This window comes from Aquarana catesbeiana, linkage group LG07, assembly GCF_042186555.1.
Source record: "Aquarana catesbeiana isolate 2022-GZ linkage group LG07, ASM4218655v1, whole genome shotgun sequence".
In the NCBI taxonomy this organism is placed as follows: domain Eukaryota; kingdom Metazoa; phylum Chordata; class Amphibia; order Anura; family Ranidae; genus Aquarana; species Aquarana catesbeiana.
Window position 1 is genome coordinate 253,944,014 of NC_133330.1, and position 25,888 is coordinate 253,969,901.

The 25,888-nt window shown below is 43.3% G+C and overlaps 1 protein-coding gene across 5 annotated transcripts in view; it reads right to left on the bottom strand.

The window, feature by feature from the left end:
* KLHL20 (kelch like family member 20) overlaps positions 1 to 25,888 on the bottom strand; it is a 151,634-nt gene that overhangs the window by 31,179 nt on the left and 94,567 nt on the right. For all 5 annotated transcript variants that reach the window (XM_073593211.1, XM_073593214.1, XM_073593213.1 and 2 more), the window contains 4 exons: positions 23,569 to 23,727; positions 21,215 to 21,309; positions 18,414 to 18,529; positions 14,522 to 14,705 (listed from right to left, as the gene is read on the bottom strand). In XM_073593211.1, the coding sequence (XP_073449312.1) occupies positions 14,522 to 14,705; positions 18,414 to 18,529; positions 21,215 to 21,309; positions 23,569 to 23,727 (554 nt within the window). The remainder of the gene's footprint in view (positions 1 to 14,521; positions 14,706 to 18,413; positions 18,530 to 21,214; positions 21,310 to 23,568; positions 23,728 to 25,888) is intronic.

Genomic DNA, 25,888 nt, shown 5'->3' on the forward strand with positions numbered 1-25,888 from the left:
AAAAACAAACATTGAATTTTTTTCAAAATAGCCAAAAATTGAAAAAAAAAAAAAGCCTGTAAATGAAACGCGGCTAAATGCGAGTTACCGCGTTTAGAAGCGCTTGGCGCTTGAAATACCTCTAAACTCAGCTCCTCAACCCATTTTTTTGCGTTCCAAAAAAGCTTCTAAACTCAACTGCCTAGAAACTACTGTAAACGACCCTGTGTACATGTACTGATAAGATAAGAGAGTTTAGGAGCAGTTGAAAAAAATGCCCAACTGCTTCTAAACGTCCGTATACCCGTTTACCAGCAGCAGTGTACATGAGGTCAGCAAGTCAAAGTTTTGAGGGCAGAGTATCTGCTTGCCAGCCAAGCATCACTCAGCTCATAGATTTCACAAGTTACCTTTTAGCGCATGAATAAAAGCATTAAAAAAAAGTTGTCCTTGTGATGAAAATGGAAGCTATCCCAGACTATCCACAAACATTTTGTGAGGAATGGCCTAACGATTAACATAAATTGCCAGAGATACTATAGGGCCTAAATTATGGTGACACCCCTCCAAATTATTGTTTTCAGGCGTTTCCAATACCTGAATCACATCGCCAGGCATATCGACTGTGGAACTTGCGGACAAGTTAGCCTGGCTGTGTGTCCAAGGGAGTTTAGCGACAGGCAAAGGTAGGGGCAGTCCAGGGGGCTTGACTTCTGAGGACTTAGAGGAAGTTTCTAAACAGGGCTTAAAGCGGGAGTCCGGCGACCAATCTTTTTTTTTTTTTTTTTTTTTTTTTTTTTAGGTCATTGAGACACTTTGCTAACCCCAAAATAATACTCACAGTTTGGGTGTAATATTTCTGCCTGTCTATTATCGTACTGAAGAATAACTTAAAAAATGTGATGCTGGCTGTTTCCATCTAAACATTGATTTCCTGGATGCAGTGAATACTGTTCATTCACATCTTGTTCACACGCATTATCATTGTTTCCGCACTGAATCTTGGGAAGCCTGACACTAAGCTCCCAGGAGACAGTGCGGCGCCAGGGAAAGGCAACACGCCTACTCCCATGGGAGGAGAGACAGGAAGTGCCACAATAAAGTACAATATAAAGGTAATTACAGCGATAAAAAAAAAAATTTGTTCCCACATCTCAGCGCTGTACTCTAACCCGAGCGCAACTGTAAGAGTAAATGGCCACCTGTCGAAAGCCTTCCCTATAAGAAACGGCACGCGCCAGGGCTGCCCCCTTTCACCTTTAATTTTTGTGCTATCTTTGGAACCCTTCCTTAACAGACTAATGGCCAACCCTGACATTGCAGGCATTACAATCAAAGGAAGGGAATACAAAGTCTCAGCGTTTGCAGATGACATTTTGCTTTCCTTGTCCTCCCCAATCACCTCTATACCCAACTTGCTCAAAGACATTGAACACTTTGGGAATCTATCACACTGTAGCCTCCCTGGCGGTTTTCCCGAGTGTGGCTCGGGGTTAAAATTCAGTACCATTAGCGGTAACCCCGAGCCACACTCGGGATCGCATTGCAGGATCCTGGGGCGGCGTTACTTACCTTGTCCCCGGGATCCTGCGATGTCCCCCGCAGTGTCCGAGGGCTCCGTCCTCCTCCGAAGCCTCTCTGTGCCAGGCTCCGTTCCCTGCGAGCGGCGCGACGCACGGGGGCGGAGCCTGGCGGCAAATTCAAAAAACTGTCAAAATCATAACACATACAGTACTGTAATCTTACAGATTACAGTACTGTATGAAATGATTTCACATCCCTTTTGTCCCCAGTGCTCTGGCCCATGCCCTGCATGCAGTTTTACATGATATACACTGTTCTTTCTGCCTGGAAACTGGAGATTGTCCATAGCAACCAAAAAGTGTCCCTTTACGTCAAAAGTGGCTTTAGACCAGCTAGAAAACAGCGATAATAAATTAGAACACTTGCAGAATTGAGCGATAGTGAATTGTGGGGAAATTTATTTTATTACTATTTTTTTTTATTTTTTTTAATTATTTATTTTTATTTATTATATTATAATTTATGTTTTTGTGTTTCAAACTTTATCATACCCGGGATATCTACTAGACTCTGGTTTGGACAGATTTAAGTGTGTTATTGTTAAGATTTACAGACCTACAATATAAAACACCAAATTTCCATGCAAAATAATGGTACCGCTTTCAGCACCTAAAATCCGAAATAATCATACCGCCAGGGAGGTTAAGATTAACTATGCAAAATCACAAGCCTTAAATATCACGCTTACATCGCAGGAACTTGAACGCTGTCAATCCTCCTCCCCTTTTCAGTGGAGTCAACGCTCAATAACCTACCTAGGTGTTCAAATTCCTACCAAACTGGAAGATCTCTACAGGACCAATTTCCTCCAGGTCTTGAAAAAAGCTCAACATGACTTAAAAGAATGGGGGACCCTTAACATTTCTTGGTTCGGTCGCTCAGCCCTTCTAAAAATGATAACTCTACCGCGATTCCTATATTTTATCCAATGTATACCTATTAATCTACCGGCCTCTTTTTTTGCTACATACAGGAAGATGTGCACTCTATTTTTGTGGAAAGGCTCCCCTCCACGCATAAAATTCACCCAACTTACGCGGCCAAAGCTTAAGGGAGGCATCAGACTCCCAGACCTCCATAAGTACTTCCTGGCAAGTCATCTTGCTCGGCTGGTAGACTGGAATGTTCATGAGCCGGGTAAAACTTGGGTCACTTTGGAGAAATCATTCTCTCACCTCCCACTGGAATCTCTACCCTGGATTTTGCCAGGACAAGTTCCACAGCAGACGTTAGCGCACCCTTTTATATCAGCGTCGCTTAACTCTTTCAGAAGAGCAATCAAACTCTCTTTCATATCTTCTATACCGGGCCCTTTAACTCCTTTGAGGGGGAACCCTGATTTCGTACCTGGGCTATCACATTCCTTCCTTAACCAAACATGGCCATATGATAAAATACTAGCGTATCAGTTCTTTGCTGACAAAACCCCTAGATCATACGAGAACCTAGTCGACCTCTCTCTGCTCAAATCCTTTCCCTTCTGGACGTATAGACAGATTCGACATTTCCTTTCTACCCAGGGCACAACCCCGACCTGGACCAGACAACTAACTTCATTCGAGGAAATATGCACCCGCACTTCTCCACAGAGACATCTAATCTCCCACATATACAATACACTTTCAGAAGATGTCGCTTACACCCCTGACTCAGCACACAAAGCTTGGGGAGTGGACCTCCAGACGACCTTGACAGAGGAGGACTGGACATGAATCAATGAATATATACACAAGGGCTCCCCTAATGTTGCCATTCAGGAGAATGGATATAAAATCCAAACACGTTGGTATAGGACCCCATCACTTCTACATAAGTTTTACCCTACCGTCCCAGATACTTGCTGGAGATGCGGAAAAGCTAAAGGGACTATGTTACACATATGGTGGGATTGTGACTCCATACAACCTTTCTGGAAGGAAGTGCATGACCTTATCTCACATATCACAACATACTCTCTGGCCTTCTCGCCTGCCCAGTACCTCCTCCACCACACTCACCTAACTAAAAGTGAGTATTACAAATCTTTGGCTATGCATTTGGTGAATGCGGCTAGGCTCTGCATACCAAAACATTGGCGATCCACCTCCATCCCCACAATAGGGGAATGGTTCCAGAGGATCTCCAGGATAGAGGAGATGGAGGAGTTGGTACATATCTCTCAAGAACGAATTCAAAAGTTCACGACCACATGGGCTTGCTGGACTTACTTCAAATCAACCCAGCGTTACAGAACATACAGACCTTGACAATCACGCTGGTCTCTTCAAGAGGATAAATAACTGAATCATCCAAAATCATCACAATTCAAGAAGCGTTGGGGGGGGGGGGGGGGGGGGGGGTCCCGCTCGGGGAGATTGGACAGGCCGAACCTTTTTTTTTTTTTTTTTTTTTGCTGCTCTTTTCTTTGTTTCTTTTTCCAGTTCTTTATCTTTCCCTCTAAACACATTCCCTATACTCTCATGGGGGGCTATTTACACCCCCTTTTGAGCAGAATATAAGAGGTTACGCTCAGTACCATACGAATGTAACAAACAATAACTGTAAACTTGTCTATACATGTACCTGTCTATATTAATGTAGTATATATGTAACCCGGATCAATATGTTTAAAAGGAATGTAAAATACCTTTAATTCAGTACAAGTTGTTGTATATATGCTTCTGTTAATAAAATTATTATGGAAAAAAAAAATTAAATTTTGTGCGGCATTTGAACATCTATGCAATTAACTGAAGGGGGTAAGATTAAGTTAAAAATTTGAGTGGAACCGCGCTTTAAGGCTGCGAGACAGTGGATACGTTTGGAAGAGGGGATTCAGGCTGTGGCAATTGGCAGGAGAGGTGGCCTGTAAAGAATTCAATAAACTTGTCAGCGTATTTTATCATATAAAAAGGCACATGGTTATGCAAACTGGGGTCACAATTGGAAACATTGTCATGATCAGGATATGAATAGGACTGTAATAAAGGCACATGACTGATACTGGCCACACAAGAGTTAGGAATTGGCAGCTGATCAGCAGTTTTAATGCAGTTCTGGATGCAGGTCTGGGACCAGGACCTAATCTTATCTGTAGCCCAATCTATGTGCGGATTGTGAAGTTTAAGCCAGGGATACCCTAAGATAAGGGGATTATCAGGAGATGAGATCAAGTAGAAGTTGATGGTCTCCCTATGAGAATCCCCAATGGTCAGGGTAATAGGTACAGTGCACAAGGTGGCCAGGCCCATGGACAAGGGAGAGTTATACAGCTAAGACTGAGAAGGGTCTGTGCACCTTAGTCACGGGAATCTGTAGACCAGGCATGTCCAAAGTCCGGCCCGTGGTCCAGTTTTAGTTTATATATATCTTTTGTGGCCCCCCAACGAATCCCAGAGTGCGGCACTCCAGGATTCGTTGGGGCCACAAAAGATATACACTGTATTTATCGTTCCTCGGAGGGGACAGGGCGGGGCGGGACAAGCGTTGTCAGATTACATACAGGAGAATCTCCGGTTTACTCGGCAGCCTCTGTAATAGGAAGTTCCGTCTCCTGGGCTGGCATTGAACGACTGTTCTCTCTGTCATAGGAGGCAGGACTTTGTATTAAAGAGGCCGCCAAGTAAATAGGAGATTCTCCTGTATGTAATCTGTAGGTGTACGTCCCGTCCCCTCCCTGTCCCCTTCGAGGCTGCAGATGGGCATGGATCAGGCTGCACTTTTAGCAATGGTGAGGCTGCATTCAGAAGCTGCATTCGAGGCAATGGCGAGGCTGCATTCGTGGCAATGGCGAGGCTGCATTCGTGGCAATGGCGAGGCTGCATTGATGGGCGCTGACCCCTATTTTGCTTCACAGTTCTTTATTTAAAATTTTAAAAAAGTCAGAAACCTCCCCCTTAAAGTGAAGGTGCGTGTTATATGCTGATAAATACGGTATATCCAACTACCATGCCCAAGCTCATCCTTAGACTCTTCACCACACACAGCCACAAAGGCAAGAGAATTCTTGTTGGGCAGTGTATTCGTTTATTTGCATTTCATTTTAATGGTTCAAAGAATGACAGGCAAAATGGTCGGCTCTCACGCATGTTCACTTCATCAAATCTGGACCTCTTTGAAAAAAGTTTGGACACCCCTGCTGTAGACGGTGCGCTAGGCCCCTATCAATGAAGTTGCTAGCAGCACCAGAAACTATGAACGCTGAAAGGTGATGAGAAAACTTGGCAGAGCCAAGTTGTGCAGGAACAAATAGTTTATTTCTTAGGGAAACAGACAATATAGTCTATAGAAGCGGACCCCATCCGCACTAGACTCCTGGTGTTTCTTGGCTTATTAGGGCAGCTGGCAACAAAGTGGCCATGGTTGCCACAATATAAGCAGATATAACCGGAGTTCTTCTAGCCTTTCCCCCAGAGGATAAATGGGTAGCGCCAATTTGCATGGGCTCATCCTCCAGCAGAGGTTGAGAGGGCTCAGAAAGGGTTAATGAAGAATAAGTAGTAGGCGGCGCACTGGGGGGGGGGGGACAAAGCTCTCTGTATGCCTTTCCCATAAATGCCTTTTTATATCATGGCTTCAATCAATGACTTTGGTTCAGGGTAGTGTACTAAGGAGTCCTTGATGGAGTCTGATAAGCCTAACTTGAACTGGCTTCTTAGAGAGCAGGGTCATTCCACACTGAGTTAGGTGCCCAGCAGCAGAAATCAGAACAGTATTGTTCAGCAGTGCGTTTATCCTGACATAATGACCTAAGGTTAGCTTCAGCTGAATGGGCACAGTCAGGATAATCATAGAGTAAATCTAAGGCCTTTAAAAAAAGCTTCAACTGACCCTCTGGCTGGGTCATCTGTGGGGAGACTAAACACCCAAGACTGGGGTTCCCCCTGCAACCATGTAATAATCTGGTCAACCTACTGTGCTTCAGAAACAGAGGAGTGTGGCTTAGGCTTAAAGTATAACATACAACTATTTTTAAATTTGGAAAACACATGGGTGGGGGGTCACCAGAAAAATGATCAGGCGGGTTAACTTAGGGCTCTGGCTCATGTGTTACTGCTAGAGATGCATTTACACGCACAGACAGTTCCTGGACTTGGTGTGTCAGTTTGAAAATTTCTTCAGCAAATAAGCGAGCCTGTGTAGAGTCCATCTGCGCAGAATTTATTTTTTGTTAAACACTTGCGATAATGTTATGTCTACCACAACGCAGGTGGTCAGACACTATAGTTGGCTACTGTGTTCTTCACCTATAGCAGCCCCCTTTCTCATAAGGCAGGCAGGCCTACTGGTACTCGGTTGGCCCCAGGACTTATACACAATGCTATAGTGCCTGGCCTCCACGCCAGGGTAGATGCGAACTAAGAAAAGCAAATTGATACTTGCGGTTAGCAGACAAATAACGTGGTTCTATGATAGTCCAGGTAAAAGGCAGGCTGAGTTCAAGGAATAGTCCAATTATCTGGTCCAAAGTCATACACAGGGAAATCCAAACTAGCAAAGCAGGGCAGACACAGACAGGGAGCTTAATCAGGAACAACACACGTATCACTCTCTATCACAAGCACCCAAATGAGGCTTGAGCTGGCTTATAACAGGCTTGGTTTCCACTCAGAGACTGATCACATTAATCAGCCTGCAGGTGGACAGACAAGGAGAGTGCCATAGCCAAACTCCAGATGCTGGCATAAAGAACAGGAGCACTAAATGATCCTGAAAGTATGTTACGGCTTTTTTTTTATTTTTTTTTTTTATTTCCAATATTTTTATTGAAGTTTGTAATACAAGGAGGAAAATACAATACAACAATGAGGTGGTACATGGATATTACAGTTTGGATGTATACAGTACATTTGTAGTACAATAACGAAGTTTTATAATAAGAGAAAGAGCCAAACCAAGTAAGGAAAAGGTAAGGAGGTCTTTAAGTAAAGTAGGAGGATGTCTCCACTGGCGGTTATTAGGGTAAGGTGTGAGTATCATGGAGAGTGAAAAATATAGGTAGTCTGATTTACGCTCCCCTGACATCCAAACACCCCTGTTGGGTTCTAACTGTGCGTGGATGGGGGAAGCTAATGATCTCCATAGGCGTCGTCAGAAAAGGGTGTATTTAACCTGTATGATGGTTTGGTATAAGCTGTGCCAGTAGGATAAGGTAGTGGAATATGAAACGTAATTGGGGAAGCACCTCTGTCACCAAATGGCCTGACAATGAGGGGATTATTATCTCTTAGGGACCTAATGTAATATACAACCTTAGGCTGAGGTAGTATATGGGGGTGGCCAGGGATATGAGGGTGGATAGAGGTATGGGGGAACCTGTCCCCTGTGAGTGTATAGTATAGGCAGTTAGTTGTTTGTGGAATACCCCAGGTTGGGTAGAGATGTGTTAGTGTAAGGAATTGCAGTAATCGGCTGTTTCTTTAAAATGTGACCAGCAGGCCCAAGTTTTCTGGAACTTAGTTGGGTTCTCTCTAGCCTGGTGAATAAGGACTTCTATTTCTGCTATTCTGTCTATGCGGCAAAACCAGTGATAAGTAGTTGGGGGGTTGGTTTGTCTCCAGAACATCGGTATGCATTGTTTAGCAGCATTGATGAGGTGGAGGGTGAGAGATTTTTTGTAGGCCGGTGGTGAGGCGGTATACTTCCTTCCAGAAAGGTTGTATGAGTGGGCACTCCCACCATATGTGGAGTAGAGAACCTTGAGATAAATTACATCTCCAGCAGAGTGGGGAAATGCTGGGGTGGTATTTATGTATTCTAACTGGGGTCCTGTACCATCTAGAATATAGCTTGTATCTGTTTTCTTGTGCAGATACATTGATGGATCCTTTATGAATGTGTTCAAAGATCTGCTCCCATTCAACGTTAGATCTAATGATAGCTCTTTTTCCCATCGTTGGCTAATGGCGTTGGATTTGGGGCTGCAGTCTAAGAACAGGAGAGAGTACATGGTTTTAAAGGTAGTGTATTCCCTATGCCATTTGGTCAGAGGTTTAGAGCTTTGGATGAAATGCCTAACCTGCAAATATTTAAAGAAGGGGATAGTTTGTTCGGGAAAGCGAGAGGTTAGAGTTGCGTATGTAGAGAACTCAACGTTATGGAAGAAGTGTTCTGCTCGAAAGAAAGGTAGTCGCCTCGGGATTTCAATGGTGGAATTTACAAGGCCAGGAGGGAAATCAGGATTTTGTTCGATAGGGGTCAGGGGTCCAGGCGAGGATGCCGTGTTGCGTTTATTACATGCCATCCTAAAATGGAGGATAGTAGCGTGTATAAGTGGATGGTCAGTACATTCTTTGGGGATCGTTTTCTGCGAGATCCATGGTAGATGGGATATCAGAAAGCCCACAAATGACTCCTCAAGCTTAATCCAGTCCTTATTGTCTGTGTAAATATGCCAGTCGATTACTCTGGTCAATAGGCAGGACCAATGGTATTTGTAAACATCCGGGAGTCCGATTCCTCCTCTTGATTTAGGAAGGGTTAATCTATCCCAGCGTAGTCTGGGTGCTTTAGAGGACCATATAAAGTTTCTGCAGAGTCGTTTGTAGGTCTTGAAGAACGTTGCGGGTATACGGATTGGAAGGGTTTGGAAGAGGTATAGGAATCTGGGAAGAATATTCATTTTTATGATGGACGCTCTTCCAAACCAGGAAAAGAGGCCCGTGTTCCATCTCTGTAGGTCCTGTTGGATTGATTGTAGAAGGGGCGAAAAGTTTCTGGAGTATAGGTTTGAAAGATTTTTGGGGATCTGAATATCTAGGTAGGTGATAGCGTGGGGTTCCCATTCAAAGGGAAAGTTTGCTTGACAGTGCGTTACTGTGGTGGAAGGTAGGGTAATGTTCAATGCTTTAGATTTAGAGAAGTTAATTTGGAGGTTAGAGAGTGATTTGAATAGAGTGAGGTCTTTTAGTAGGTTGGGAATGGAGGTTAGTGGGTCCGAAAGGAAAAGCAGGATGTCATCAGCGTAGGCTGCTAGTTTATAATGTTTGTGTTTGATGTGAATACCCTTAATGTCGGGGTTAGCTTTTATTCCACGAAGAAGGGGCTCCATGGTAAGAATGAAGATAAGGGGCATCCTTGGCGTGTGCCATTCGAAATGGAGAAGGCGTCCGACAGGCGGCCATTGAGCCTAATTCTGGCTGATGGCGTGGAATATAGGGCGAGAATCAATTGAAGTAGGTGGTCTGGGAATCCCATAGCCTTTAGTGTTGCCATCATGTAGTCCCATGCCACTCTGTCGAACGCCTTCTCCGCATCGAGGGACAACAAAAAAACAGGTTTCGAGGAGCGTGATAGCCAATGATGTATGGCTTTTATGGTGTTATCCCTGGCCTCCCGTCCAGGAACAAAACCTACCTGATCTAGTGATATCAGCTTGGGGAGTAGAGGAAGGATACGATTTGCGAGGATTTTCGCGTAAAGTTTTACAACCACATTCAGGAGAGATATGGGCCTATAATTTGATACTAAGGTGGTGTCCTTGCCAGATTTCGGTATAAGCGTTATGTGGGCAGCTAGAAGCTCAGAAGATGCTGCTAGCAGGACTTTTTTTACCGTCCTGCCAGCGCATCGCTCCAGTGTGAAAGCTCTCGGGGCTTTCACACTGGAATGAAAGCAGCGGCACTTTCGGGTCGGTTTGCAGGCGCTATTATTAGCGCAATAGCACCTGCAAACCGCCCCAGTGTGAAAGGACCCTAAGAAAGGCTCTCAATATGTGCTTTTTTAGCTTTACGTCTTTTCGCAGCTATAGAGATGAGTTCACCCCGGAGGACACATTTGTGTGCTGCCCAGAGAGTTGTAGGTGAGATATCTGCAGATTCAATTTCAAGAAAATAGTGTGTCAGGCTTTCGGTGATTTTCTGTGTTATGTCCAGGTCTGTCAGTAGTGAATTATCAAGGCGCCAAATGGAAAGATTCGTTTGTGAGGTTGGGAAAGTCAGGGTCATAGTGATGGGGTTGTGGTCAGAAAGAAGCATGGGATCAATGGTAGCTGTATTGAAAAGTGTCAGGTCATTCTGTGAGATGAAGTAGTCCAGTCTGGAGTATTTATTGTGTGGTGAGGAGAAGAAAGTGAAGTCCTTTTTTTTGGGGCGGAAAGTACGCCAAGTATGGTGTAGAGATAGGTCATTTAGTTGGGATTTGATCGCTCTTAGAGCTCTGTATGTCAGGAATGAGGATCCTGCGGATGTGTCCTGGGCTGGAGATAGTGCTACATTAAAATCGCCTCCTACTATCAGGATGCCACTCTGAAAGGAGGTAAGCTGGTGTAGGGTTTTTCGGAAAAAGGGTACCTGGTGATTATTGGGAGCATACAAATTAGCCAGTGTAATAGGTCTGTTGTGTAGCTTGCCCTTGAGGAATAAGTATCTACCTTCATTGTCTCGTTCTATATCTTGTATTTGGATGGGACGGTGTTTAGAGAATAGTACCGAGACGCCCTTGGTTTTTGAAGCTGTATTGGAGGCATGGTATGCTGTTGGATAGAAGCTGCTATGAAGTTTTGGGATGTTATCTGATCTAAAGTGAGTCTCTTGTAAAAACACTATGTGAGCTTTAGTCCTTTGAAGGTGTAGTAGTAGTTGGGATCTCTTTTCCGGGGTATTAAGTCCATGAGTCTTTAGTGAGTAAAATTTAACACTGAGGTTGGGAGGGGACGTGATGAGTTGGGTCATGGCCTGGTGAATATCGTGAATTTGTATTGGGGAGGGGTGGGGTTGATGATCCTCAGATAGGAGGGTCAGAGGTAGATGATCCTCAGATAGGAGGGTCAGAGGTACTCCAAGTTAACGTACCGAGGAAGGGGGGAACCAGCCGTCCCTTCTCACGATTGTGCAGGTTCGGCGATTTACAGCACCCAGGCAATGTATACTAACTCTTCAGTGTTCTACACTGTACCAAAGCGCTGTGTGGGGGTTGGCAAAGAAGTGACGAGGAGGAGATAGTTGGAGAGAGTGTCTACCCGCCGCTACAGGGTATTTTTATGTATATGTGGAGGTAAACCTTGTAAGTAATGTGTTTCTGAAAACAGGGTAAAAACTAGACAGTTGAGTACAGTAACAGGTAATCAAGGAACAGTTAATAATAACCATAAACAATAGACAACTGGCCATATGGGCCATAGATGGCCTTATGTGGTTCACAAGCTGTATGCCATTCTCCCCACCCAGACAGTATGCTAAAGCATAGTTCAGACAGTGAATTTAATTATGGTAATGACTGTAACAAGGAAAACCCACATTAGTGTATATGGTGATAACTCCGAAACCCCTTAGAGTGGAGTGTGTGTAAAGAAATCGTGGTCTGTTATAGAGAGTCTTAGGCAAAGTGAATGCCCCAGTGATGACAGGGAACATCATCAATAATATGCACTCTAAACGGGGACGGAAAACAAATATGCTCATTACAGGCTGGTATAGTCATATTTGTACAATGGTGTCTATGTACATTATAATTAGCCCCGGTAGATTTATATTTGGTGGCTCACAGAGGAGGGAGGTGAGACACCACGCCAACGCATTTAGCATAGTGTATGGCTTAAATGCCTGGAATAATGAGATGTCAAGGCACCTAAATTTGCATCTTAATGGCGGAGAGACCTGTTCGTCTAGTCAATGCTGATGCCATCGGGGTATCTGGGTTATGTGCTATATTTCAGGCGTAACGGGGCAATAGTCTAAGCCAGCGTTTCACCCCCATCCCCCTCCCCTGCAAGCCCCTCAGCATTAATAAACACATTTTAACAGAAGGGTTAGTTATTTGGTATCGCCATTAGGGGCGCATTAGTACAGTTGTCTGTCAGCATTTCTATACGTGCCCGAGGAGTGTTGAAGTGAGGTGAGAATGAACCTCTACCTCTCAGCCTGGCTGATAGAAGAGAGGCCTATGTGCAAGGGTGCATGCCGGGATCCCCCCGGATCCAATAAGTGCATGGAAGTGTGTGGGGGGGGCAGTTTGACTGGCTAAGGTATCCGGAGACAGCTAGTATTTATAGATCCCCTAAAGGGGTATGGTAGAAGGTGTTCTCCATGTTGAGGAACGGGGGAGATCCCGGCACACCCCCCCGAGCACAACTGTCAAACCGGTCCCTTACATATCATCCAGAGATACTAGTGAAAATATTAGTAGGCACAGTCCGAGGTGGAGAGCCTGCAGATGTAGGTCCTCATCCAGGAGCAATCCATTAAGGCGGTGTTCTAGGCGTGAGACGATAGGCAACGGTGGTCAAAGAGTGAAAAGGCGTCTTGGTCCCAATGTCCTGTGTATCTATGTTAATGCTCAGATTCTGCACCATAGGGATGTATGAAGGGTGGGTGGATGGCAAGACCATCCATCTACAGAAGAAGGAGGTTACTAGTAAGGCAGTACAGGTATATATTCGTTACGGCATGTTAGCTGCAGCCTGATTTCATATCTGAGCAAAGGAGGAATAAAGGAATAAACTGTAACTGGATTGAATAGGAGAGTTATGTAAAGAGTGAAAGAGAGTTAGTTTACCGGGTTAAGTGGAGCCGGCATCCAGTTACAAGCATATGTGCCTGAATAGGTATCAATAGTCACGTCGGGCTCGCCGCTGTCTAGGTGAATCAGCGGGGCTAGGATCCTGACGTATGCTGTGGGATACCGAGCAAATTCTGGGGCCCGAGGGGGATCTGCGTCTGCGGTATTGAGTAGCCTGTGCCTCCATGGGCTCTTCTTGGCGCACATCCTTCCTCGTGACTGCACAGCGGAATTCAGCATACCATTGTGGGACATCCACGAGTGGGATGCCCAGGGTATCGCAGAAACGTTGTAAGTCCTCTGGCACTTTCAGTAGCGCAGTACGGCCTTGTGAGGTGGCTGATAAGCAAAAGGGGAACTTCCATTTATAGTGTATTCCATTAGCATGGAGGGTATCAAGAAGAGGTCTGAGATCCCTGCGGTGCTGCAGCGTTATGCCGGAAAGATCTTGAAATATTTGTATGTTAGCCCTGTCAAAGAGAAGTTGGGTTCTATTTCTTGCCTTCCTCAGTATATCTTCTTTGATTTTGAAATCCACAATACAGCATATGACATCTCTGGGGGGATCAGTATCCCTCCCCTTGGGTCTGGGTGCTCGGTGGATCCATTCCATTTCTATCTTTGTTTGAGCAGGTCGGTCAAGTAGGTTATTGAACAGGTCAGTGACTGCGGAGGAAAGCTGCTCATTTTCAACTGATTCGGGGAGGCCGCAGATTCTCAAGTTATGGCGTCTGCCTATGTTATCAAGGTCCTCCATATGATGCTGGGGGTCCCTGAGCTGAAGGGTGTGTGTGTCTATCTTCAAGGTAGCCCTTCTGAGGACTGTGCCCTGTTGAGCAGAAACTCTTTCTGCCTCACGGACCCTGTCATTCAGCGTGTGCATATCGAGGCAGAGCTCGGAAATGGCGGCAGACAAGGTATCCTTAATGTCCGCCGCTATGGTCCTCAGGTCCTGTATGCTGAGGTGTTGGTGGGGAGGGACACAGTGTTCCCCCATGTCCGGAGTGCCCTGCGGTGTGGGAGCGGGCGGTGAGTCAGTCAGTGACTGAGATGCTGCCTGGCTTCCTCCGTGTCGGGAGGACGCCATATTCCCTCTCTGGGACCGGAACATCTCCGGAATATGGTGGTTAGAATCCCCGCTTTAATCGTGAGGGGAGCGGGATCGTGACGCTGATGAGGTACGGGAAGCGGTCCCCATGTCCAGGCAGTAGTCCGGGGTGTCTTTACCTCCGTATGAGAGCTGAAGCAGTCTGCAGCGGCGGGAGTTCTGAAATTAAGCTGCCATCTTCCAGTCAGGTCAGGCCACGCCCCCCATATGTTACGGTTTTACCATATATCCACGCATGTCCTCACTTTTCAAAGTGCCATAGAGGAGATTAATGCTATAGTAAATCAACAATTTTTTACACAGAGCAAAACATCTTAAGGAAGTCATTCACAAGAGAATAAAACAAAAAGTACAGCATATGCCCTTATCTCTCACCTTTCAACACTGTTGAGGTATGAAGATCCATCATGACCACCTACAGCATAAAGAAGGTCATCCAGAACACTGACACCGACCCCACATCGCCGTTTACTCATGGAAGCCACCATTCTCCACTCATTGGTCTGAGGATCATAGCGTTCAACACTGGAAATGGCATCTCCGCTGCACCAACCTCCCACTGGAAGTAAAAATCTCATTAACCAACTTGTTCCAGCATGGTAAATATACGCTTTCTGTATGGAATAAGGATTGCATTATACCCACTGCAGCACTGTGTCAGTCATGTAGCATTAGAGACTAATATGAATCCAGAAAAACTGGTGGCTCATTTCTTCAGCAATTTGTAAATTTTTGGTTTAGATATGTGCATGCAGATTTGTCCTTGGGAGAGAATAATGCAGTTGATGAACCCAAGCAATAAGGATTTATGAACTGCACAGATAGATTTGCATATTCAGGCAACCTGGAAATTTCAAAAAATTGTTGAAAAAAATAGATTTACTGAACCTGCCAAAACTTTAAGGCCTCATGTACACTGCTGCTGGTAAACGGACGTTTAGGAGCAGTTGGGCATTTTTTTAAACTGCTCCTGAACTCTCCTCTAGGTTATCTTACACAGGGTCATTTACAGTCGTTTCTAGGCAGGTGAGTTTAGAGAAACGCAAAAATATGGGTTCAGAAGCTGAGTTTGAGAGCTGCATGGTAGCCAATGAGCTTCTAATTTCAGCATGACAAGAAGGCCTCATGCACACTGGACATTTTTACAGCTGCTGTTTTTGGCTTAAAGAGGAGCTCCACCTTAAAAAAAATATTAAAAGTCAGCAGCTACAAATACTGCAGCTGCTGACTTTTAATAAATGGACACTTACCTGTCCCAGGGTCCAGCGATGTCGGCAGCCGAAGCCTATCGATCGCTCGTCTCTTGGCTTCCCCCACCGCCATCCTCGGTCAGGGAATCAGAAAGTGAAGTGTTGCGGCTTCACTGCCCGGTTCCCTACTGCGCATGCGCGAGTCGCGCTGCGCCTCTTCACTGGTCCCCCTTGTGTTCTGGGAACTGTGTGTTTCCCAGAACACAACGGGTGGGGGGGGCAGGTATCTGCGACCATCTAAGCCTGGAAGTGGGTGCAGATACCTGTATTAGACAGGTATCTGCACCCCCCTCCCCCCTGAAAGGTGCCAATTGTGGGGGAGGAATCCGATGAGCGGAAGTTCCACTTTAGGGTGGAACTCCGCTTTAAGGCATTTTTTTTCTGCAGCCAGTAAACGCCCCAGCATGTTATCCTTTGTGTCCATGCACACATAGGCTGTGATCAGCGTTTTTTTTTGGCAGGGGCGTTTTCTGGCTGGAAAAAAAACCCAGAACTAGTGGGTTTTCAGCTGTAAAAACGCTCTAACTCGGATAAAAGCTGAAAAATGCTGAAAAATGTGTCTATTCGGCATTTATCAGCGTTTGAGGCATAAGCTTTTGTGGGAGTATAGTTTTGCAAAAAAAAAAAAAAAAAAAAGCTGAAAAACGCTACTGCAAAACTCATTCTACAGCTTATGCTACTGGCGGTTTTACAACGTCCAGTGTGCATGAGGCCTAAAACCTGGTAACTAATTGGTTTCTATGCACAGCTGCACCAGATTTTACAATTTACAGTTTTAGTAAATCAACCCCATTGTGCTCTGTGCTCTGCAGTGTGTGTGAGGTCAGCGCAGAAAAATAATCCTTTCATTTGTGTGTTTTTAGAATAATGTACAGAAGAAATTGCTGCAAATAAAACAGGTACAACTTATGTAAGATGATTTGTTTCATCTCTGTGTATCACCTGAGGCTAGTCACTCCACTGGATGTAATATACATATATATATATATATACATATATACACACACACACACACACACACACAGTGGGGGCGGAAAGTATTCAGACCCCCTGAATACTCTTTGTTATATATCAGCCATTTGCTAAAATCATTTAAGCTCGTTCGTTTTTTCCTCATTAATGTACACACAGCACCCCATATTGACAGAAAAACACACAATTGTTGACATTTTTGCAGATTTATTAAAAAAGAAAAACTGAAACATGACATGGTCCTAAGTATTCAGACCCTTTGCTGTGACACTCATATACAGTATTTAACTCAGGCGCTGTCCATTTCTTCTGATCATCCTTGAGATGGTTCTATACCTTCATTTGAGTCCAGCTGTGTTTGATTATACTGATTGGACTTGATTAGGAAAGCCACACACCTGTCTATATAAGACCTTACAGCTCACAGTGCATGTCAGAGCAAATGAGAATCAGGAGGTCAAAGGAACTGCCTGAAGAGCTCAGAGACAGAATTGTGGAAAGGCACAGATCTGACAAGGTTACAGACATGGCATTCCACCAACGTTTACCATCCGACCTAACAGAACTGGAGAGTATCCCCAAGGAGGAATGGCAGTGGATCCCCAAGGAGGAATGGCAGAGGATCCCCAAGGAGGAATGGCAGAGGATCCCCAAGGAGGAATGGCAGAGGATCCCCAAGGAGGAATGGCAGAGGATCCCCAAGGAGGAATGGCAGAGGATCCCCAAGGAGGAATGGCAGAGGATCCCCAAGGAGGAATGGCAGAGGATCCCTAAGGAGGAATGGCAGAGGATCCCCAAGGAGGAATGGCAGAGGATCCCCAAATCCAGGTGTAAAAAACTTGTTTCATCTTTCCCCAAAAGACTCATGGCTGTAGTTGATCAAAAGGGTGCTTCTACTAAATACTGAGCAAAGGGTCTGAATACTTAGGATCATGTGATATTTCAGTTTTTCTTTTTTAATAAATTTGCAAAAATTTCAACAATTCTGTGTTTTTCTGTCAATATGGGGTGCTGTGTGTAAATTAATGAGGAAAAAAAAATGAACTCAAATGATTTTAGCAAATGGCTGCACTATAACAAAGAGTGAAAAGTTTAAGGGGGTCTGAATACGTTCTGTCCCCACTGTATATATAGTTTAAAACCCTTTTAACAACGCCAGTTCTAAAAGTCAACTGACAAAGTGTCAGTACTCTAGCCCTGACCCAACACATAATGAATGTCTGAATTTAGCAATCATTGTTTTAAATGCAAACTGCAGTGTTCAAAAAAAAAAAATGTTTATATTTAGTTAAGAGTTCCACCAGAACAGAGAAAAGCAGTCATCAATCAGATGTTCACTTATGGAAGATTTGGAGAAAACATTGAGACCCCTTTCACACCGAGGGTGTTTTGCAGGCACTATAGCGTTAAAAATAGCGCCTGCAATCTGCCCTCAAACAGCTGCAGCATTGTCTCCAGTGTGAATGCCCGAGGGCTTTCACACCGGAGCGCTGCGCAGGCAGGACGGGAAAAAAGTCCTGCCAGCAGCTTCTTTGGAGCGGTGAAGGAGCGGTGTGTTTACCGCTCCTCCACCGCTGCTCCCCATTGAAATCAATTGCGGTGCATTGCGGGCGGTTTTAACCCTTTTTCGTCCGCTAGCGGGGGTAAAAGCGCACCGCTAGCGGCCGAAATGCGCCGCTAATCCGAAGGTAAAACGCCGCTATAAGTAGCGGTGTTTTACCGCCGACACTATGCGCGGTCCGGTGTGAAAGGGCTCTTTACTGAAACATTTATTGAAATGGCTCTTCTGAGTCTCTTGGCAGTTTGTCTGCATATTTCAATGTACAGGATCACAGTTGGATATGAGCGATTCCACTTGGTCAAATGTGCATGAATGGAAATGTCTGCTGCACAAAACCTAACTTTTAACATGCATAAACCCAATGACTTGCATATATTTAGCATTTTTGTAGCATGAAAACAAGAAGTAAAAAAAATAACTATTTAGTTACACCACACAACCTAATATCACAAGCTGCTTTAAATCTTGACAATATAAAATGTACCTGCAAAGAGCACTTCTCCACAACGAATGGGTTTTCGAGGCCTTGTCCTGGGCCCTTGCATTAGAGGACGTTCCTGAGGCAGAAGAAGATAGTTCTTGGCTTCATCTACCAAGTCCCTTTGATTAAAAAAAATGCAAGTAAAATCAGTATATTTAAATAGCAGTACTAGCTGTATAAAATCTTTCAGCAAATGGAACACAGGGAGAAATTGATGTGTGGTCAACCTAAGTAACCACTTTCTTTGAAGCATTAAGCTGGCCACAGATGACTCTTTTTTTGATTATCCAGTGGGCTGAATGAAAAACAAACTGATTTCTCCATCCACACAGGTGGAACACAGTGACCATTAGCTGCAGCCTGATCGAGACAATTTCTAGCATCCACATTTGACAGAAGTAGATTTAACAATCGACTTTTTTCGAACAGAGACAGACGCACATGGATCAAAATTATTTCAGGCCCTGCTGAACCGGCCGAATTTTAATCCATCTATGGCCAGCTTTAGAGGGGTATTTTCTTTCCTCAAAAAAAGGTGCATCTGCATTTCAAATGGAGACCCCCAACATCAACTCCCCCACAGTCCTGTTTCAAAGGATACAATTTAAGAGTTTGTCAGCAAATCCGCAGCCAGTATATTAGATATTACAAGATTTTGCCAGCAACAAATGTAGGAGTTCACTATGTCATCTTAAGGAACCCTGTGTGGCCCTGAAATGTTGGCTTATTTTATTAATATAACATTGTGCGAATAAAGGATTGTATTGGTTTGCAAGGGAGTGCTGGTGAAGTCTCATCGTTTTACTGTGATTTACGTGGCGCCATCTGCTACAGTCACTGTGAGCGCCTATTACCAAGGTCACTAAACATTGAAAGAAGTGCGTTCCTCATCCTTTATTTTCATTTTCATTTTTTTCTATTTCATTTTTTCTTTTTTTTAATTTATTGTACTTTTTCATTTACAAACGGTTTTATTGCTACTCATTTTTTTTTTCATTTATTTTTTCATTAATTTCACTAATTTGAAACTTTATCTTCTATATTACACATCCAATCATGCTTTATTGGTCATCTTGGGCTTAGTTTGTTTTCCTGGTGGTCGCTGTACCTGGCACACCTTGGCCGGTTGGATTTGTGTATTCTCTGACACTCGGGAAGTGTCCCCTTGTGTCATTACTGTCTGTATCCCTCTGGTCTTCTTTTGTTGCCATCTCCTTCCGGGTTGTAGGCGCCTCCTGTGCCCGTAATCTCTGGGTGCCATCTTGGTCCACCTTGGCCACTGCTCTTCCAAGCGCAGTCAGCGGTGCCCATCTACGTGGATTGCTTGGCGTGTCAGCGGGTTCTGAATGTGTGACTTCACTCCGCACAACGCGCCCCATGCCCTGGGGCGGTGCAGGGTGACACCACGCGCTCTGTTCCCGGGAGACATCCGCTCTGGCGCCAACAGGCGCGATGCGCACCTGGGGCCAATCATTAGAGCCTGCTCCCTCCCCTCCTTTCATCCATTTGCGTATATATATACATACACACACATATACACACACACATATATATATACACACACATATATACATAACTTCCTCTCATGCTGCAACCAGGGTGACTTCTGATATACAGGTCGTGCCAGGCAGGGAGGATCCTCTAACATAGGTATGTAAGCTGACTCCTCATGTTCTTACACATAGATTCTATGTAGGATTCTAAGTAGGAGATTGGGGGGCTAGATTTTGTATTTTGCCACCCTCTCCTTAAGATACTATCTACATTTCTTATACAATTATACCTGCTTATCTTCCTTTTAAAATATGTTTGGGACCATACCATCTCCCCCTGCATCACCAGTTGGACTATTAGGTTTAACAAACCCCCATCAGCACTAGATATATAATACTATCCAATATAAGTGGCTGTCTGTGTGGTCTGGGACCCTCCCTTTTCCTGTCTTTTGTGAGGTTATTTATGCATTTGTTTATGCAACATGCAGTTACTTTGCCCTTGCTGCCATTTACCTTATATATATATATTTTTGAAAATATATGTATACACATATACACTGACTCTACCTTCTCTATGCTTTGCCCCTTGTGCTCTATATCAGGTTGTCTCTGTGTAGCCTCCCGTGGGTTTAAACCAAGCCTGGGTGGGGTGCTTTGTGCTCCCCTACCAACTTCTGTGGATCTTATAACACTGTTTTTACTTCACTGGCCTGCTCACTCTCAGGCAATGTGAGTAACTCTTCAACGGTTTTCCTTTTGTCTCCTTACTGTCTTTTTCCTGCTTCATGTACACGGAATGACCTCTGTGAATATGCTCTAATATGCGTTTTATTTTATAGAAGAAATTTACTAAAGTTGTTAAAAACCTACCTTGAAGAAGGAGCGTATAGAACTCCGAAACATGTTGGTGTCAGGTTTACACACCTATTCCATCATTGCACAGTGATCCACTACAATTTTGTAGCTGTATGTCCATTCATGAATATTCTCTTTCATGTAACATATTGTATGCATTTCATTTTATCATACCCCTTTTTTTATACATTATGAAACCCATAAAATACTTGAGTTTAACTGTTGTTCAGCATGTGTCTGTACACTCGTTTAGCCTAAAAAGTCCCACCTAGCCGTTTTGGGGAGTTCTCTTCTCATTTAAACCTTAGAGATGTGGCCTTATTAAGTAGCGATCTGTAACCTCTCTTTTTTTTTCTCTTTTCTCATCCTTTAATTTATGGGAGTTCAAGAAGGGTCTAAAGCAGAGGTCTACCAACTCTAATGATAACAAAAGGAAAAATTGCTGTGACAGACCTGCATTCTTCATCGCTCTTAATGAGTGGATCAGATCCCACTGTTCCTACCAGAAATTTGGGACTGAGCAGAGGCAATCTGACATGTTGTAGAACCTAAGAAAAAGTGATACAAAAGTTCATTCTTTAGACATATAATAAACCAAAGTAAAGTACCGTGTATAATGTGTCAATGTAATGACGAGCAGTAAATGATTTTGAATTCAGTTTGCCAAAATCTCACCTATACTTTCAGGTCTAATATATACAGTAGTTTCTTATTAGTACTTAAAGTAGACCTTCACCCATTTCACCCTTCGCTCTTTTGTATCCCCTGACCCCTCTGCTTCACAACTATCAGGTTCTTTTTTTTTTCCTTTTTTTTTTTTTTTATTAAAAGTTTCCACCCGCTGGAAGTGTTAGTTTTGATGTCAAATTACAATTTAGTTTTAGTCTTTTGACTAAAATGCCATTTTAGTTTAAGTTGTATTTTAGTAGACTAAAATCTCCTATACATTTTAGTCGACTAAAATCTAATGGGTTCAATTAAAATTGTAATGCATTATTTAAGCATTTCTCTAGAATTGCCAAACTCATTATATACTCCTGGAATAAAAATCTAACATGTTATTTATGGTATTAAGGTTGAACATGCACTACAGACACAGATTTAGCCGTTGTGATATAAAACGTCTTTATAAATAAAATCAAGTTTCATAAACAAACAAAAATATTGCTTTTTGATAAACAGTGCAACTTTAAAATATATATAAAAAACAAAAACAAAAAAACAACAAACACAAACACCTCTATTGGCTGTAATGCCACTGCACATATTACCTGAATATATTACCAATATTAAGAAAAAAATAAAGAAAAGCCTTTTTCTTAATTTCTTTTGCTTCAGCAACTTAGATGCCCCCTACTTATTCTTATGTGGTAGTCCAGTGTTAATTTTTACGTCAAATTTTGATTCAGATTCAATCATAGTCTTTTGACTAAAATGCCATTTTAGTTTTAGTCGTATTTTAGTCATCTGAATTGTTATAGTTTTAGTAGTATTTTAGTCTACTAAAATGGCGTTAATTTAGTCCACGAAAATATTTTCAACTACAAAATTAACGCTGCACCTAAGCGAATGACGTCAGAGTCTCCCACATCACCCCATTCAATAATGGGGAAGAGGGGGTGAGCCTAGTGGTATATCGGTAGGCTGCGCCAGAACCTGGAAGAGCCGCCGCAGCCTTTCCAATGATGTCGCAAATGAACATGGTGGTGTAGGACCCAGCAATGGCTGCTGAGAAGGGGATTTCAGCAAGACAACACTGGATCATTTGTGTGGGTGAGTATTTTTACTGTGGCCATCTCAGTAAAAGAAAAGGAGAAGAAAAAAAAATTAAAAAATTGAAACTCCTCTTTAAAGTGGTGTTCCACCCAAAAAAAAAATACATGAATGTGCATAAAAAAACCCATTTGGAAATGTTTTTTCTTTTTACTCACCTCTAAATGCCTGTTGCTAGGGGGTCCCACGTAGTCTGCCTCTTTCAGTGCCTGGGCGGGTGACATCACTTCCCCTAGGCACAGGAAGGGCTCAACTCTGCTCCCTCCCTCTTGTCAATCACCTGTAATGGGTCCCAGATGACTGAGCGGCCAATCACGGCGCGCGGCGCTGCTCGCGCATGCGCAGTGGGTGCCTGGCTGTGAAGCCACAGCCCGGCGCCCACAGTTGCAATGCCGGCGCCGCCGAACGGAGGGGGAGATGAGCGGGGCTTCGATCCCCCACATCGCTGGACCCTGGGACAGGTAAGTGTCCAATTAAAAGTCAGCAGCTGCAGTATTTGTAATTTATCTAGTGAGATTGTTAATTATTTCAATTATTTCCGCACTTGGCAGAAAAGAAAGGTAACATGCTTGCTCCAGTATTTATGCAATTTTTTTTTTAAATATCCATTTATTCCTAATTCTGACATTTGTTTCTGACAAAATATAGAAAACATGTCTTGTACACATGAGGTTTTGATCACTACTGTAGTGTTTTTTCTATCTGGAACTGCAGAAGTGTAAGGTGAATGGTGTTAAGGACATGCATTTTGTGTAAACATCAGCAATAAAAATTACTCCTCATTTTCTCTGTGGGAGTTAAAAGGTAAGAACTAGAAGAAAGCAAATATTTACTGAATCTCAGAATGTTTCAACTTTTGATTGCTAAAAAGGCATTTGCGTAAGCTACTACATTATCCTAAAGTATATATATATATATATATATATATATATATATATATATATATATATATATATATATATTTATTTTTTTTTTTTAAGATATCAGTAGATTATCAGTCATCAGGACACAAAATTTTTCTGTATAAAGCATACCTGTGGCAACTGCGGCCTCCGTTCTTGGATGCTGTATTTCACCCATGCCATGACTGCATTAAATACTTGTTCTTCACTGCGCACATTCAGCTCATCACTGGAAATGATATCAATCAGCTGATTGGCAGGGAGAAGCATGAACTCCTCGCTTTCCATTACCTGGAAGGAAAGGAAGTACGATACATAAGAAAACAATTAATTATACTGAAGTCCAACACTCCTTGGATGTGGTCTGCATTTGTTTTCTTTTTTAGGCTTCTCTTTTTTTCCCTCCAACCGTTGATCCAATCAGTAACACATGCCCTGTCCTATAGGGTAATAGTACTCATTCACTGCATCTATTAAAGTACAGCACTGTCACCCTTGGCTGCCCTTCTGCTTGGGCTATAATCTTCGCCCCCTCTCATCTCTATAACATGGAGATGATGTTCTATAGTTCACAGAAAAGCTGATAACATTGTAGGAGATTTCCGTTTAGCACACAAGTTACAAGTGCACTGGATTTCTGGCAGGGTCAAAAGGCACTTACTGCATCTGCAAAATACATATAAAATATTTGACACCTTAGAAAAAAGCTGCCGTTTGCTGCTGCTAACAATGGTCCAACAACATTCATTACTGCCTCAGTACAGCTCATAATCAGAAAAGACAATAATGCAAAAGATTTTGACATTATGTAAACTTTACCCTTACTGTTTTCTCATAAGTGCTATGAGGCACATTCTTGTATTTTGGCAATGTAATTGGTTTCTAATTGCTATTAAAGCTTCCATAATATACAATGGATATAAAAAGTCTACACACCCCTGTAAAAATGTCAGGTTTCGGTGATGTAAAACAATGAGATAAAAGATGAAAAAAAAAAAAATAATGTGGTTGCATAAGTGTGCACACCCTCTTATAACTTGGGATGTAGCTGTGTTCAGAATTAAGCAATCACATTCAAACTCATGTTAAATAGGAGTCAGTACACACCTGCCATCTTTTAAAGTGCCTCTGATTAACCCCAAATAAAGTTCAGCTGTTCTAGTAGGCCTTTCCTGATATTTTCTTAGTCGCATCCTACAGCAAAACCCATGGTCCGCAGACAGCTTCCAAGGCATCAGAGGGATCTCATTGTTAAAAGATATCAGTCAGGAGAAGGGTACAAAAGAACTTCCAAGGCATTAGATATACCATGGAACACAGTGAAGACAGTCATCATCAAGTGGAGAAAATATGGCACAAGAGTGACATTACCAAGAACTGGACGTCCCCCCAAAATTGATGAAAAGACGAGAAGAAAACCGGTCAGGGAGGCTGCCAAGAGGCCTACAGTAACATTAAAGGAGCTGCAGGAATATCTGGCAAGTACTGGCGGTACATGTGACCACGATCTCCCGTATTCTTCATATGTCTGGGCTATGGGGTAGAGTGGCAAGAGGGAACCCTTTTAAGAAAAACATCCAAGCCCGACTAAATTTTGCAAAAACACATCTGAAGTCTCCCAAAAGCATGTAGGAAAAAGTATTATGGTCTGATGAAACCAAGGTTGAACTTTTTGGCACTAATTCCAAAAGATATGTTTGGCGCTAAAACAACAATGCACATCATCAAAAGAACACCATACCCACCGTGAACATGGTGGTGGCAGCATCATGTTTTGGGGCTGTTTTTCTTCAGCTGGAACAGGGGCCATAGTCAAGGTAGAGTGAGTTATGAACAGTACTATTTAATATTGGCACGAAACCTTCATGCTTATTTTAGAAAGCTGAACATGAAGAGAAATTTAATCTTTCAACATGACAACGACCCAAAGCATACATCCAAAAATCAACAAAGGAATGGCTTCACCAGATGATTAAAGTTTTGGAATGGCCCAGCCAGAGCCCAGACCTGAATCCGATTGAAAATCTGTGGGGTGATCTGAAGAGGGCTGTGCACAGGAAATGCATTCGCAATCTGACAGATTTGGGGTGTTTTTGCAAGGAACAGTGGACAAATATTGCTGATAGACTCATACCCAAAAAGACAGTGCTGTAATAAAATCAAAAAGGTGCTTCAACAAAGTATCAGACCCCTTTCACACTGGAGGCTTCTTTCAGGCGCTTTAGTGCTAAAAATAGTGCCTTGTAAAGCGCCTGAAAAAAGCCTCATCTACAATTCCAGTGTGAAAGCCGAGTGCTTTCACACTGGGGCTCCGCGCTGGCAGGACTTCAAAAAAAAGCCTGCAAGCAGCTTCTTTGAGACGCTTTAAGAGCGGTATATACACCACTCCTAAAGAACCCCTGTCCCTTGAAATCAATGGGTAGTGCCGCCACGGTGCTTTGCGGGCGCTTTC